This window comes from Anneissia japonica, unplaced genomic scaffold, assembly GCF_011630105.1.
Source record: "Anneissia japonica isolate Jap-2015-1 unplaced genomic scaffold, ASM1163010v1 scaffold3174_len352767_cov145, whole genome shotgun sequence".
NCBI classification, from domain to species: domain Eukaryota; kingdom Metazoa; phylum Echinodermata; class Crinoidea; order Comatulida; family Comatulidae; genus Anneissia; species Anneissia japonica.
The window spans coordinates 184,879-199,077 of record NW_022695265.1 but is presented as its reverse complement, the minus strand read 5'-3'; the positions used below and the strand labels follow the sequence as shown (position 1 = coordinate 199,077).

General features: G+C 33.5%; 1 protein-coding gene across 1 annotated transcript in view; it reads right to left on the bottom strand.

Annotated features, from left to right (window-relative positions):
• Positions 1 to 5,557: 5,557 nt before the first annotated feature.
• Positions 5,558 to 14,199, bottom strand: part of LOC117101455 (PDZ domain-containing protein 11-like) — a 14,339-nt gene continuing 5,697 nt past the window's right edge. The window contains exons 4-7 of the mRNA XM_033241432.1: positions 12,880 to 12,936; positions 10,820 to 10,918; positions 8,572 to 8,632; positions 5,558 to 7,461 (exon numbers count right to left, since the gene is read on the bottom strand). Of these exons, the coding sequence (XP_033097323.1) occupies positions 7,385 to 7,461; positions 8,572 to 8,632; positions 10,820 to 10,918; positions 12,880 to 12,936 (294 nt within the window). The 3' untranslated portion in view covers positions 5,558 to 7,384. The remainder of the gene's footprint in view (positions 7,462 to 8,571; positions 8,633 to 10,819; positions 10,919 to 12,879; positions 12,937 to 14,199) is intronic.

Below are 14,199 nucleotides of genomic sequence, written 5' to 3'. Positions count from 1 at the left end.
GTTCTTTGGATTCCAATTGGAAGTGTACACGTATGTAATAATAAGGAGTCTGCCCTCTTGAACAAATTACAAATTGACTATCTATGCATTCTTCATAGTATGGTTGAAGCCCCTGCTTTGACTGGGTCTTTTTTCCGTAAAATTTAAAGAATTACAATGATGGTACATGCTTCAATGAAGCATAAAGCATGGTTTCCATACAACCGCTACACACTACCACCAACAGCTTTTGGTGATGCTGATTGTTCGGTTTAATCGGGGAACCTTCCCGATTGCGTGGGGGCTGCCACACACTACGATTGCACTGAAAGCACTGTAGCTACAGTGTAGAAATTTTGAAGAAATGTATTTTTGATGAAATTTCACCTGGTTTCAATATGATAGGTAGTAATAATAATATTGATGTGCACTCTTAAGTTGGATTCCACTGATCTTGGAACATAATCTTTCTAAGAATAAAAGAATTACACATAAAGTAATCTGTGTTGTTATACAATTACATTCTAGCCTGCTGATGGCCAAATTATTATACGCTCTAGTAACAGTATAGTGTTTTACATATCTGAAATACATTGTCATAAAAGTTGTTTTCTAATCGACAGAGTTTAAGAAGCCAGTAATTAGGGCTGCTAGAATAACACGTCTTCCAGAGAATTTGGTGGTGAACGTAGCATTTTAAGAGGAAACCATTTTAAATTAGATAGCAAGTTTTGGTGTCTTAAAAATATCTGTGCTTGTTTTAGACATACCACCAATAGCTGTTTTAAACCAGTAGTTAAAATCAGATAGCCCTTGATATTTCCAAAGCTGTTCACCTTATGTATTGCGTGATGTTGAATTTGGTTTTTACACACTACGTTATTATCAGAATATGTCTAGAATAGTGTTTTTGTGACCTGTTTTTTTGTGTGTGTGAAATACTATTTAAATCACATTTATTATTACTATTAGTATTAACCAACCAGTAAGTGACGTATCTACAGGGGCACCCACTAGGTGCTTAGGGGTATATTCTTCCCCACAAAAAAATATTGCACACCCCCCCCCACTCCCCAAGCAATTCTCACTGGAAATTTACTGAGTAAAATCTTACACTCAGATAGTTAAAAATCTTATCAATTTATTTTACAAGCTAACTGCTATATCAGCTCTCAATATTTGGCTCTCCACTTTAAGCTTTAACATGCCCTTATTCCAATCAGCACCCCTATGTGAATACTCTAAGATACATCACTGCATCCTATATAATGTAGTGTTCGATTTACTTAGGAATTCTACTAAAATGAAGGGCACGTTGGGTCATTTGTAAGCAGCGGAGTATCTAGCAGTTTTTAAATATGAGGATGACTTATGGGTGGGGTGATAATAATGAGGTGATCGAATGACCGTAATTATTTTTCCTTTAAACATTTCTAGTACAAGAGCTACTTTTTTTGGGTGGTAGGTGGGTGGGTGGAGGTGGGGGGGGGAAACAATCTTCACACACCTCCTAATCACTGTTTGTAAAAGGAAGGTCAGTATATCAGTGTGCCAATACACTGAACTATGTCAAAACTAAACTGAAGTTATACTTAGCAATTGTTTACTGTATATTTCAAATTCTAGTTATCTTCACACAATTTTTTTTACTATATTAAACACTTTTTTCCTGGAATGGAGATGCCAAAATAGATATGCAGAAGGGGTGCCTTATAGTAAAATATATCTGCTTAATTCCAGGAAATATTTATTAGAATTGTATATAGACTTTCTTATATAAACACGCAACTCACAATAATGTCTGATACTGTACATGTATGGTAGCAAATAAATCTATTGAGAAAAGTGTTAGAGAAATGATGCTTTGTTTTGCTATAATTTACTACTACTTTGAAGCCTTCATACCAGTTTTTAGTACTGTAAATGATTTAGTCAATAATGATTGGTAAAATGTGAAAATTAGAGAGGAAAATAGACTTGTGCTCATAATTTAATTTTCACCTCAAAAAGCTTTTTCCCTTAATGTCCTCATTCATTTTTTGAAAGAATTTGTTGATAGACAAATAAGTAAAAGAGCTCTGTTGGTATAACAACAATTTTCTACTTGATGTACAGTAGGTGTTTCAAATGACAGAGAGGAGAAAGGATGGTTAAGAAATATAATTATATGCCATACTGTAGAATTATCAAATCATTTTAACCTCCACCAGGCCCAAATCACAAGGAACATATCATTATGGAAGTTGGGTAGAAACATGTTTTAGTTTATAGGATTTCTCATTGCTTCAATATTATTCTTCTTTTGGCCCTTATAGTATTGCATTGTTTTGTAATGTTTGTATTATCATCGGTCAAATTTTGTGGTGTAACTGATGTTCATTTTATTCTTATGGATAGTGCATTAAAATAGAAAATTGATTTATTAACTGAATTATTTATATAAAACATGTAAAGGTTGCTATAGGCACATGTTTGTGAGAGATATACAGTATAGGCAAGCAGGAGCATATCAGGATGAGTGTGGCAGGAGCCAAGACGTTCTATTAACAAAAATCTCAAACATTACCCCTTTCCAGTGTATAGTGCTTTGCACGCCATATGGCCTCCCTACCTTTATTTTCTCTGGATCTGCCCCTACAAGGTATATGGAGTGTATTTTCATAGCTTTCAACAATTAAGCATTTTTCTCGCCATTTTACAGATGTTTATAATACTATATACCTATAGTTTAGTATTTGCACCATTACATTTCTGTCAGCATATGAAAGAACTTATGTAGTGAAATGTTTGTAAAGCTTTGAAGTCTATTTTTTCACCACCATTTATCTGGTTGTTGTAAGGATTATAATGAATAGATTATCATAAAATGTACTGTTCTCAGACATATTGGTCTGAGAACGGGCTGTAAAAAGGTAAAGGGTCAAATGTGAAGGACAGAAAAGTCAAAATCTTACATTACGTAATGTTGTAAAGGTTTTCAATCTTTAAAGTTTTTTTTTTTTTTTTTTTTTTTATTGAAAGTAAATAACATTATGAGTATTTCATAATTTTATTTTATTTCTAAGGTTTTTTTTATTTATTTATTTATTTATTTTTTAAATGGCTGTATATCCTTATACATTCATTTTTTATTTTATGAACATACATGTACTTTTGAATGATTTGTGTATACTCATTTAGGTATTTTGTCTTCTGCATCTTTATTTATGGTAAGATGAATTGTACATATCATAACCACTGTACCAGTGGCGGTTCCGGCAGGTGTGAGCTAAATTTTCCCTTATCGTACGCAAGCCTGAGTCTGTGTCGTTCATTGTTAAGACAAGGTTATCACACTCGAACTATTAATTTGCCAATTCAAACAATCCCCAATACTGTGTCTAAAACACAATTTTTGAGCCATCCTAACTTTATGCGTCCCCTTTTTGGTTTGGACCCCTCTGTCGGCCAATTTCTTGAGCCGCCACTGATATTGTACTTGCAGTATCTACGATTATGGTTTAAGTTGACATATAATGGTACTGGGTACAAAAAGCCACTTTTTACAACATTGACTTCATATTATTTTTGCTGGCCTTCAAATTCTATAAATTTTGAGGTCAACCAACTAAATATAAAATATCATTAAGTGTTTGATTTCATGTATAGATTAATGTCAATAAGAATTTTTTTGGAAATATGAAATGTTCATTCCATTTTACATATTGAAGTGCAACAATTTAGGAAATATTGTAAGAAGTTTTTCAATATGTATACATATCGAGTACTGCACTTCTTATGCAAGTATTGCTCTATATTTCACAAGGTGTGGGGTTGTGTGGTTGAATTTATCTTTCTATATGCAAATTTAATGCATCTTATTGAGGTACAGAAATAGAATATTATCTCTTAGAATATTGAATAATAAACTTGATTTTAAAATATCTTATTTATTTTATTATTTGTTTTGTTGGTGTTGCATATGCTTTTAAAATTAACCATAAAAGGTATAGATTTTGGAACTGCAAGATTACATTTTTTTTTATTTCTCTGTAAACAATATGTGATCATCGAGATGAAATAACGACACAATATATAAATTATCAGGGATTTCACATATGATATTTACTAACTCAATTTATGTGGAAAGTAATCAAAGTAATTATCTCTTGTGAAATTGGCCACATATCAGGTGCACTTCACCGACGCCTGACCCAATATCGGGCCAATGATTGAGTATTATGTACAAATCTCTGATATTTCTCCACCACAAATTAAATCAGGAACCTAGCTTGAAAGCAGACTTGACTTTATGAAATCATGATTACCAATACAAATAGAATCGTAATGGATTCAAATGAGGACTGCAATTATCTGCGTAGTATACTTTGATATGATTGTTGATAGCATATTGATTTGTGACGGTATTCAGGAAATTGTGGGGGAATTGCGATTTGTTAATAGTGCAGTTGTGCATAAATAACAAGTAATTGGTAGTCAATGTGATGTGTGCAGTGGTGTGCGTGCTGATTCATGTCTGGCTATTTTAAGGTTTACAGTAGTGTTTGGTGATGTTTCTCCTTTTTGGCGCCTTTAAGTACTGCAGTGAATGTGCACTTCATGTCATTGTTGCTACTGATGATGCTGCTGTCGTCGTCTCATTTTCAAAAGGCACCAGTTTGCCCTCCCTGTCCACTGCCAGAAATTATTACCATACTGTCAGAGAGGGCTAAGCCCTTAAATGGACATCCCTCTAGGCTGGAGATTTCTATTTAAAATACATCACTGTTTTTTTTTTTTTGGCAAATTAAGATGTTCATAATGAATATAAGCTAGTGGCAATTTAACGAAATGAAAACAATTTATGCAAAATTCTGTTGTGAGATCAGTTAAAACCACATGAACATCACAAGATACAACTGCAGGGCGAGAAAATAAGGAAAAATAAGACCTACTGGTAGACGGACCTAGTACATCATTGTTGCTGCCAATAATTCCTAGAACTGTGTTAGTGTAATATCAACAATGAAACAAGGAAATAACATCAACATCATAAAGATCACTAATAATGGGCCTTATGTTTATTGGCAATTCACTCCTCCCCATGATGAGATGACAAAGTTCACATTATGGCATTTGCCTGTGTCAATAAGAAAGATGCTATAGCATAAACTGAGACATGCCTAGTATAAATTATGTCCACTTTTTACACTTCAATTGTCAATTGGGTCAGGATGATATACTATCTGCTGATTATCTTGAGAGAGGAGCAACCATAATCTATATTTAATACATTATATAATGTATATATTCACTTATTTATTTTATATTTTATTATATACATGCATATACTGTATATGCATATGTAAATGAACGATCAGCGAAATTACATGTTCAAATTTGAGTGCTGTTATTATTTACATATTTGTTTATTATTACACTCACAGTGCTAACCTAATTCAAATTTTATTTACTGTGTGAACATTTACAAATACATATTTGCTGTAATTTCTATTTTGTGTGTATATATTAAAAACATAAAAATATGAATATAAAAAATTCCACTGCCTATATGTTTCAACAAAAAATTAATACAACCAAAATTTGCAAATTTATAATTTGTTTTATTAAAATCTAAACCTCTAATACACAATTGTGAAATCTATAAATAACATCAAGGTGAAACCACATCATCTAACATCAAAATACAGGCATTACACAGTGGTTGGAATTCCAGAGGAGGCGATGGTGGGGGCGGGGGATACACCCACTTAACACCTCAGTCACACACTTTGGATGGAGCAAATTTAATAGAAACCTCTAGATTGAAATCAGGCACTTGGATTAAAAATGATGTTTATGCAGCATTCACAGAGAAATTTATTGGTTGCTTTTCTGTCTTGGATATCCCGAGACCCCCTGGATCCCCACTACTTACAATGTAAACACTACAAACAATAAAACTAAAGCACATAAGTGGATTCAGCTATCAGATTCCTGCTTCACAGTGTAGTTGTTACAGCTTTTCAAAAATGGTGAAAGGTGCAATACTAAGAACTTCACACTTTCATTGGCCATTTACTGGTCACATCATTCGCCACGTGCATTCTCGTTGATGTGACATCACACCTACATTTTTCTGACCAATTAACATCTCCTAATTAATACATATTCAGTTATAGACAATCACCTGCTTTTGGCTGAGCTTAAGCCAGGCACTCATGATGCCCGGCGGTCGTAGGCAGAAGCGATTCTATAAAGAATGCAACAGGAAGACGTGCGCGCAATGGATAGTTTTTTATGACGATTCATTCAGACTGCTAACAACTATCAGCAAAAGGCGTCGCGTTGTCATACAATGGAGCGAGTACCCGGGTTTAATGCACGTACATGGTTTATCGGTTTATTTGTCAGATAAGGCAAAACATCAAACCATGAATTGATATTGCTGATGCATCGCAAAGTAAAATTTGCACACATGAGGAGTTTGCAAGTGAGGCTGGTGTAATACTGAAAGCTGAATTTACTCAAGCCTCTTATTATCTACATTGATTTTGTAATCAATCAAAATCACATAACAATTCCATTTTCCTTTTTTTAAAATGTATGAAGAATAAATACAATTTGAAAAAAATACAGCAACCAACTAAAAATTATTGCAATACATATAATACAACACCATTATGATACAAATACTATACTATAGCTTTCATCACATGCTCAATTTTCCTTTAACTTATATCTTACTTTTGAAAGCTAAAATGGATGATAATGTAAATGTAAAAAAAAAATCAGTATTTCATACATTTTATTGCTCTACTTTTTAAAGCTAGTAAATAGACCTATATTTATATTGAGGGCAGCCTCTTTGAGGCCACAATGCTAGAACTACCATTCTTAAATACTGTTCAATAATTAAATTAATATATAAAAGAAAAAAGACTGTTAAAGTACTATTGTATTCTAATTGTTAATTTTGGTAAGCAACACTTCATCCTTCAATGCTTGAAGGTACAAAGCCTGAGCTATTCATTCTGTGATTGGTTGTAAATTTCTCATCCAGAGATGACATAGTAGCTGACAATTAGAATGCCTGAACAAGCAGAGCTGCAAATTTTAATATAACTTGTTTAGTATTGCTATTTGAAGTTTTAATAAATAAAAAAACACATACACATACAGATCAGTCATGGCATTTTATATAGTGAAGTGAATCCACAGAACAGGTTCAAAGTTTAATAGCAAAATTTCCAAGGTCTTTCAAATGTTGACAAACTTCATATAAGAAGCGACAATCAACATTCTAGAGATGACATTCAGCATGCGAAAAATCTATCTTCTATACATGGTGATTACCAATAGTGTGAAGAAATCGTCGACTTCTAGATAGGTCAACCTAGTAATCATATGCATTTTCATAATTTATTTATTTATTTTCCATGTACTCTTGGTAGTCCAGTCTCTTCTGTTGCATTTCTGACATTCTACATAATTTGTCATACCCTGGAAAAAATATTAAAATATCTCAGTATTTGTCTTTTGCATATTCAGAGGTTTCATTATTAGACAACAAAAAACAATCAGACAAAAAACATAACTCTTACAATAGTCTTCTTATTTTACCTCATTGACCAAAATATCACATAAAAATGCTGAGCATAAAAACATGTGTTTTTAAACAGTTATTAAAAAACACATGTTTTTTCCAAACAGAAACGGGCCAAAAAACAAAACATGGTTAAAAATGCGTGCTAAAAACATGTGCTTTAACACACATTCGTTACAGGGTTGGCATTCAGAAAACAAGTGTTTTGTGGTACACTTTTCAGCTGCAACGCAATACCGTGTTAGTCATGATCCGTCAGTGACCCAAATTGACCTCTTCGTTGGTTTGATCGCTCGTCCGCAGGAAATTATGGGCGAGAGATGCTTGAGGCTTTACCATAATTTTTCCATGCTTTCGTGGTGTGTTGTTTACTTCTTTCGAAGCATGCGCTGTAGCTCACAGGAAGGTCAACTTCAACTTTTGTTGGTGATCTTCGTTATAAGCTCCGCCCACCTGCCAATGCTCGCATTACCATGTTTTTATTAGTTGCACTTTTCACTAGAAATGTGTTTCAAAGGAATTTAACTGTTCAACATTTTACTAAAATAGATGGTGCAGGACAAAGCGAAACTTATAATAAGGCCCTGCAAAAGCAACAATTACTATTAGGCTAGAGAGATTAAAAAGAACTTGTTATTAATGAGAGTTAGACAGTCTTTATGTTAAAGAATGAATGGAGAAAAAAAAGATGGAAGAGAATTCATGAGATTCAAAGTTCAGACTATGAAGGAGAGTGAGTGGTAGGCAGCACAAACAAAGGAAGTAAAAAAAGTGTACTGATAGTACGAGTTGACCAGATTAGACGAGTAGGCAGAAATAATGCAGATATGCTCATTAGAGCATTTTCCAAAGAAGAGACGTAGAAAATGGAAAAAGCAGCGACACACTGGCGAAGAACAAGCATTTAGTTTATTCTGTATAATCTACGGATAAACCATCTATGATATCTAAAATTATTGGTTAATAATACAGTTTTTTATAAAGAAAAACAAAAAACAAAAACTTACCATAAGGAAAGTACTTCAGTTGCATTTCTATTTCTCTGCTTTCTTTCAAAACCTGAACAGCCTATTAAAGAAATATAAGAAAGGATGAGCACAATTATCACTATCTGATTTTAAGCTGTGATATATAGGCCTACAAATTTACAATTAAAACAGGCATATTTTATGTGCTGTATGTTCTTTTAACCATAAATTATATCATTATATCATTATACATGTTTTAAATTTATTAGGTTCCAGAAACTTAAATATAAAACTAACCCATATAAATCAAATAATTATACATGTTATTTCTTGCAAATTTTTTGATTACAATAATAATCAATCAATCATCAATTTATTCCACATTTCCTTTTTTCATAGCAAATTTACAATTGGTGGAAAAGGAAAAACCACGACAAGCAAAGCTTTCAACAGTGGGTCCCTTTTAAAATAAATTAAATATATACTTATAACCGGTAGAAAAGACAAATAAATAAATAAATAAATAAATACACAAAACCAACTGATGTAAAGAGACAGCACAATTCTATGTGAAGCAATGACTACAGATATCATGCATGCTCATTTGACATCAACACCACTGCCATATTATCCGCAATAAAAACACAAAGGATATAATGTGAAAATATGTAACTGATACTTAAGCATTAAGACTCTCTAGCTCTCACTTTCTACTTATAATATCGTAAATTATAGCTGCCACATGAAACTAAAGAAGGGATTATGCCATAACATTAGACAATTTATGTTCTTGCTGACTTGCTGAGAATGGATAGAAACATTAGAAAGTGGTAAATTGAGCCACAATATGATATTAACAATGAAATAAAAAGTGGACTAATATTCTCAAGTACTAATATTAATAAAATAAGATACTTGATTCATAAGCAGTATAGAACATTACTCGACCAACTGTTTACGTGCTTAAATAAATAATAATAATACAGTATTAAGAAATATAACAAATAATTATATATTATTGTTAATAATGATATTGGTATTCAAACTATTACAGTATGCAATTATAGTCAGGTTCTGAAGACCATATAGAAAATAGAAGCCAATGGGACTATTATTTCCTAAACATTTTTTTTTTTAAATAATGGCTCCTTAGGCTTATATTTTCTATAGGGTCTTAACTTGTCAATAATTGCTTCATAGGTCAGCCACCCAGCTGTTTTGTAGTATTTAGGTTACAGGCCAACATTACTCATTAGCTGCACATATGTAATACATAAAATATTATCAAGATTTAAAAGTAAGAAAAGATATTTCCATAAACACCACATTACATGTTCAATGCCAATAAATGTTTAAAAAATAAACATCAAAAACTACAAGGAGAATAAAAATGTGAAAAAAATGTGAAGATTTATCAAAATCTATTCCAATCTATTCTTTACTCATCACCAAATCAATTTACAAATAAAATTAAAAAAGAAAAAAGAAAAGGACCTTTTATGAAACCCCAATGAACTTGTAAAATGAAAACCTCGATGTAGTAAAATCGTTTAACAATACACAAAACACAAATTCACAAGTACAAAAGACAATACAACGTAACCTACATTAACGAGAGCATCAATGATGCCATAGCGAAACTCATTCCAATAGTAAAAGATATGATATAAAAACATACAATTTCACATATTTCCCCGTCAAAAGACTACCTATAGGCTTAATCGGTAGGGTTTTTTTTTATTTTACAAACAGAAGTTTTATCGGTTGGGCAGTTAATTTCAAAGTTAAGATTAAATCGCCAACTCTTAAATCTACACGGTAAGCATTGGAACCTTGCAGACCCTACAGGATTTCAAGAGCCAAAATAAAAAAAAATAGACGGCTAAAAAGGCTTCGGGAAAACACTGACAATGCAAAACCCCATCTGCGAGCTTTTGCGAACGAGATGCAAAAAATAGCAGGCACTACATCAAATTACTACATAATCTGGGATAGTAAAATTACTTGCAAATGAAAGTGATGATGTCACAACTAACTTTTAACAGATACTTTTTGTGATAAATACCTATTTCCGTCGCATTTTTCTCTCTTTCTGCAGGTCCGTAATTCGGCAAAATTTCTGTAGCAACTAAGGTTTTTTTAATACATTTTTTTTTAAAATGTAATGTCCCCATTTGTGAGTAACATAGTATTATATATTATGTGAAATATGTATTTCTTGCATCTAAATGGTAAAAAGAATCATTAGTATCCTAGCTTACAGGATCTCCCAACCTTAGCTGCTTACCGCATCATGATCCAAGTCAGTAAAGTCGTAGCCATTAACAGTTAAGATTAAATCACCAACTCTCAAGCCCACACGGTATGCATTTGAGTCTTGCAGAACCTACAGGATTTTCAAGAGCCAAAATAACAAAAACTATATTAGTGCCTTAGAAAAAACTAGTAGACTACTTCAGCCAAGGTGGGGATGAGGTAGTCTGCATCCACTCCACTGTTACGTTGCCTTCTGGGCCAACAGGATCCCTAATGCCATTGCCCACATGATTATGGTGGATACACAGTCATTCTTGTACAAGAACTATTTTGTAAAGGTCGAAGATTCAAAAGTTTTCAAAATAAGAGGCTGGAGTTTAAATGCAGGTGGAGCACATTTAATCATTTTTGGTTGGGTTCATAGATGCCTGGAAATGCACTTTCTGGGTTTCCGAGCGGTCTTTTAAAGATTTTAATTACAAAATCATGTTGTTCTTTTTATTGTGTAGCAATGTATTGGTATATAATTATTTACTCATTAATTTTATTTATTTCACTTTGTTTATATTAAATATATACAAAAAGAAAAAATTATAAAAAGATAGTGTTATGTTTCTCCCAAGAGCCAGCATGATTACCAAAAAGTAAAATAAATTACTATCTAGCTGGCTCTCCAACCGATGGGGGAATTATATTGGACGTCACCCATTGTGCTGATAAATCCACTACCATAATGCTTGAATAAGCGCTGCACCAAACCTGATATTTTTTCCCGCTAAACGCCACTCTTGAATAAGTGCCGCTGTGCTTAATCAAGAGTATATTTTACACCGTGTGTAATGGAACCGTTTATGATGACATAATTAATGTCGAAATATTGAATCCTGACACGATGTAATGGAACACTTTGAGAAACAAAGTTTTAAATGCAATGTATATTGTTAAGATGAATAAATAGCACAATATACAGACCAAGCCTTTATTGATAAACGTTAATTTAAGATGACGTAGGACGGTACCTATGATAGGCCTTCTGAACTACAGGAATATGTGAGAAATGTAACATAGGAACGGGCATGGAAAGTGCTATGCCAATATTTTTTATAAGCGCCACTCTTAAATGAGCGCTGCTATCGAATAAGCGCCCCACTGAAGCCTCCAAAAATTGTATAAGCTCCGCAGCACTTTTCCAAGCATTTAAATACTGTATTGTTGTATCAAGTGTCTGCAAATAAAAAAACGTGTGGCAGGCCCAGTATCAGGGTTATTTTATTTCCAACAGCCATAGCCAGAGTATGAGTGCAAATTTAAACTATATGTGAGGCTGAGAGAGAGAGAGAGATTGGATTGGATTTATTCAGTGTAAACACCAAGGGTAGTCTACAAAAGTCTAAAAGAAGACTATTTCCAGTGGGGTCCTTCTGGTGGTGATTGCAGGGGCGGATCCAAAGATGTTCAAAATGGGGGGGGGGGGCCAAAAGTTGGGCCGACGAGACAACACCATCCTAGGGGGTCTGGGGGCATTCCCCTGAAACTTTTGTGTTCTAGACACCCGAAAATAACATTTGAGGCGTTCTGGTCTATCATTTTTTTCTTCTTCTATCTTTTTTTCCTTTTTTTTCCTTTTTTACGTCCCGAAAGGGGGGGCCGGGGCCGGGCCAGCCCACCCCCCACCTTAAATCTATCCCCTACTCTTTTCCAAAGAGTGTACTGTGTTCGTTAACAGGCACATGGGCCATAAATGCACACGGTACCAATGGCTAAAATGTCTCATCCGAAAGACGGTGCGCTATGGTAACTTGTATTTCAGCTCTCCAGCTGAAACAAAAGAAGAGGCAGCAATAAAAATTGAACAGGGGACCTAGAGATCTCCACGGTTCAGCGCACACACAGCGGCTACCACCAGATTAGCCGACTGAAACAGAAACTGTCAAAAAAGAGAATTAAAAAAAAAATAATTCAATCCTTAACAATTATTAAATTGTTAATACTGCAGTAGTTCTTGGTTTAAACAATACATCAAGAGACAAAAGAGTTGTCAATTTATATTATTTACACAAAATTATTTCTTACGCTTAAAGAAATGCTTACCCTTGAAACATAAAGACCGCACCTATGCTCCATACCGCCTTTTATATGAAAACCAAACTGAAAAAAAAAAAAGAATTCAAATGTCCAGAGGAAGAACATAATAATAGTTGAAAGTAGCATATAAAACAATGTACTGTATATACATACCGGATATACTTGCATATGAGACAGGCTTAAAATAGAAAATTACGATTGAAAAACAGGGGGTTGTCTTATACGCACAATATACAAATTTTAGATTTTTTAAACCATGTTTGTCTTATGTGCGGATCGTCCGTAATAGGCACATTTACTACTGCAATGAAGCAACTAAATGTTGGTATGGATGAATGCAAATACGGAGAAATAGGATTTTGATGAACATTTAAAAACCCATAAAATGGTATTGTTTGGAAGATTAGACTCACATTTGGCTCCATTTTTTTTCAGGACCATAGAAAGCAAAAAAGAAAAAGGTAGAAATTCTGACCATGAAACAGAGGGTCATCTTATACGCCCGACACACAAAAATCTTCTCAAACTCGGGATTCGTCTTATACACTGGTCACCTTATACGCGAGTATATACGTTAGGTTTGAGCACTGATATCTGCAATACATTTCCTCCAATTGAATACAATTTTAGTAATTGGATTACTATAACTGGACATACAAGCGAAGATGCATTAAATAACATACAGCACTGTACAATATACTGTATAAGGACAGAATGAAGAGCTGCAGTAGACAAATACTGTCTATTTTTATGTGATGTGTGCTTTTCGTCCTATAATGAGTCTTGTGTAATTGGTTTATTAATTCTATTTATTCATAAATTTAGTGTTTTCTATTTATTTACAAACATATTCAGTTAATTCATTTCATAGGATATTTATAAAACACCTATTTTAGAAAGAATTCTTCAGGACACATTTTTATATTTTCAAATTTTGCTGATTGTTTGAATAATTTAATCTGGTTTGTAATAAACTTTATACTGTGTTTATGTAATTAAATTTTCCTTAAACAAATTAATGTGATATACAAGTGCAAATATGTAATGCATTATCAGCAACACTTCATCAAGCAATCAACTGTTGTCTCGTTCCAGTGGCAAGGTGGAGTGCCCCCAAACGCAAATGCCTGACACCTGTCAAACATCAGAAAAATCCCAACAACTGTCTGATGACCCTCCAACCCAAAATCCAGGAGCCCAGTAAACGACAGTAAACAGGCTCCAACAGTAGAGGATTGCAGCCTAACTAGTGACCAGAAATGAAAAACATTCACAGTAGGCCTACACAGCCTAATGATGTATCGAAAAGACAAACAAATTTACAAG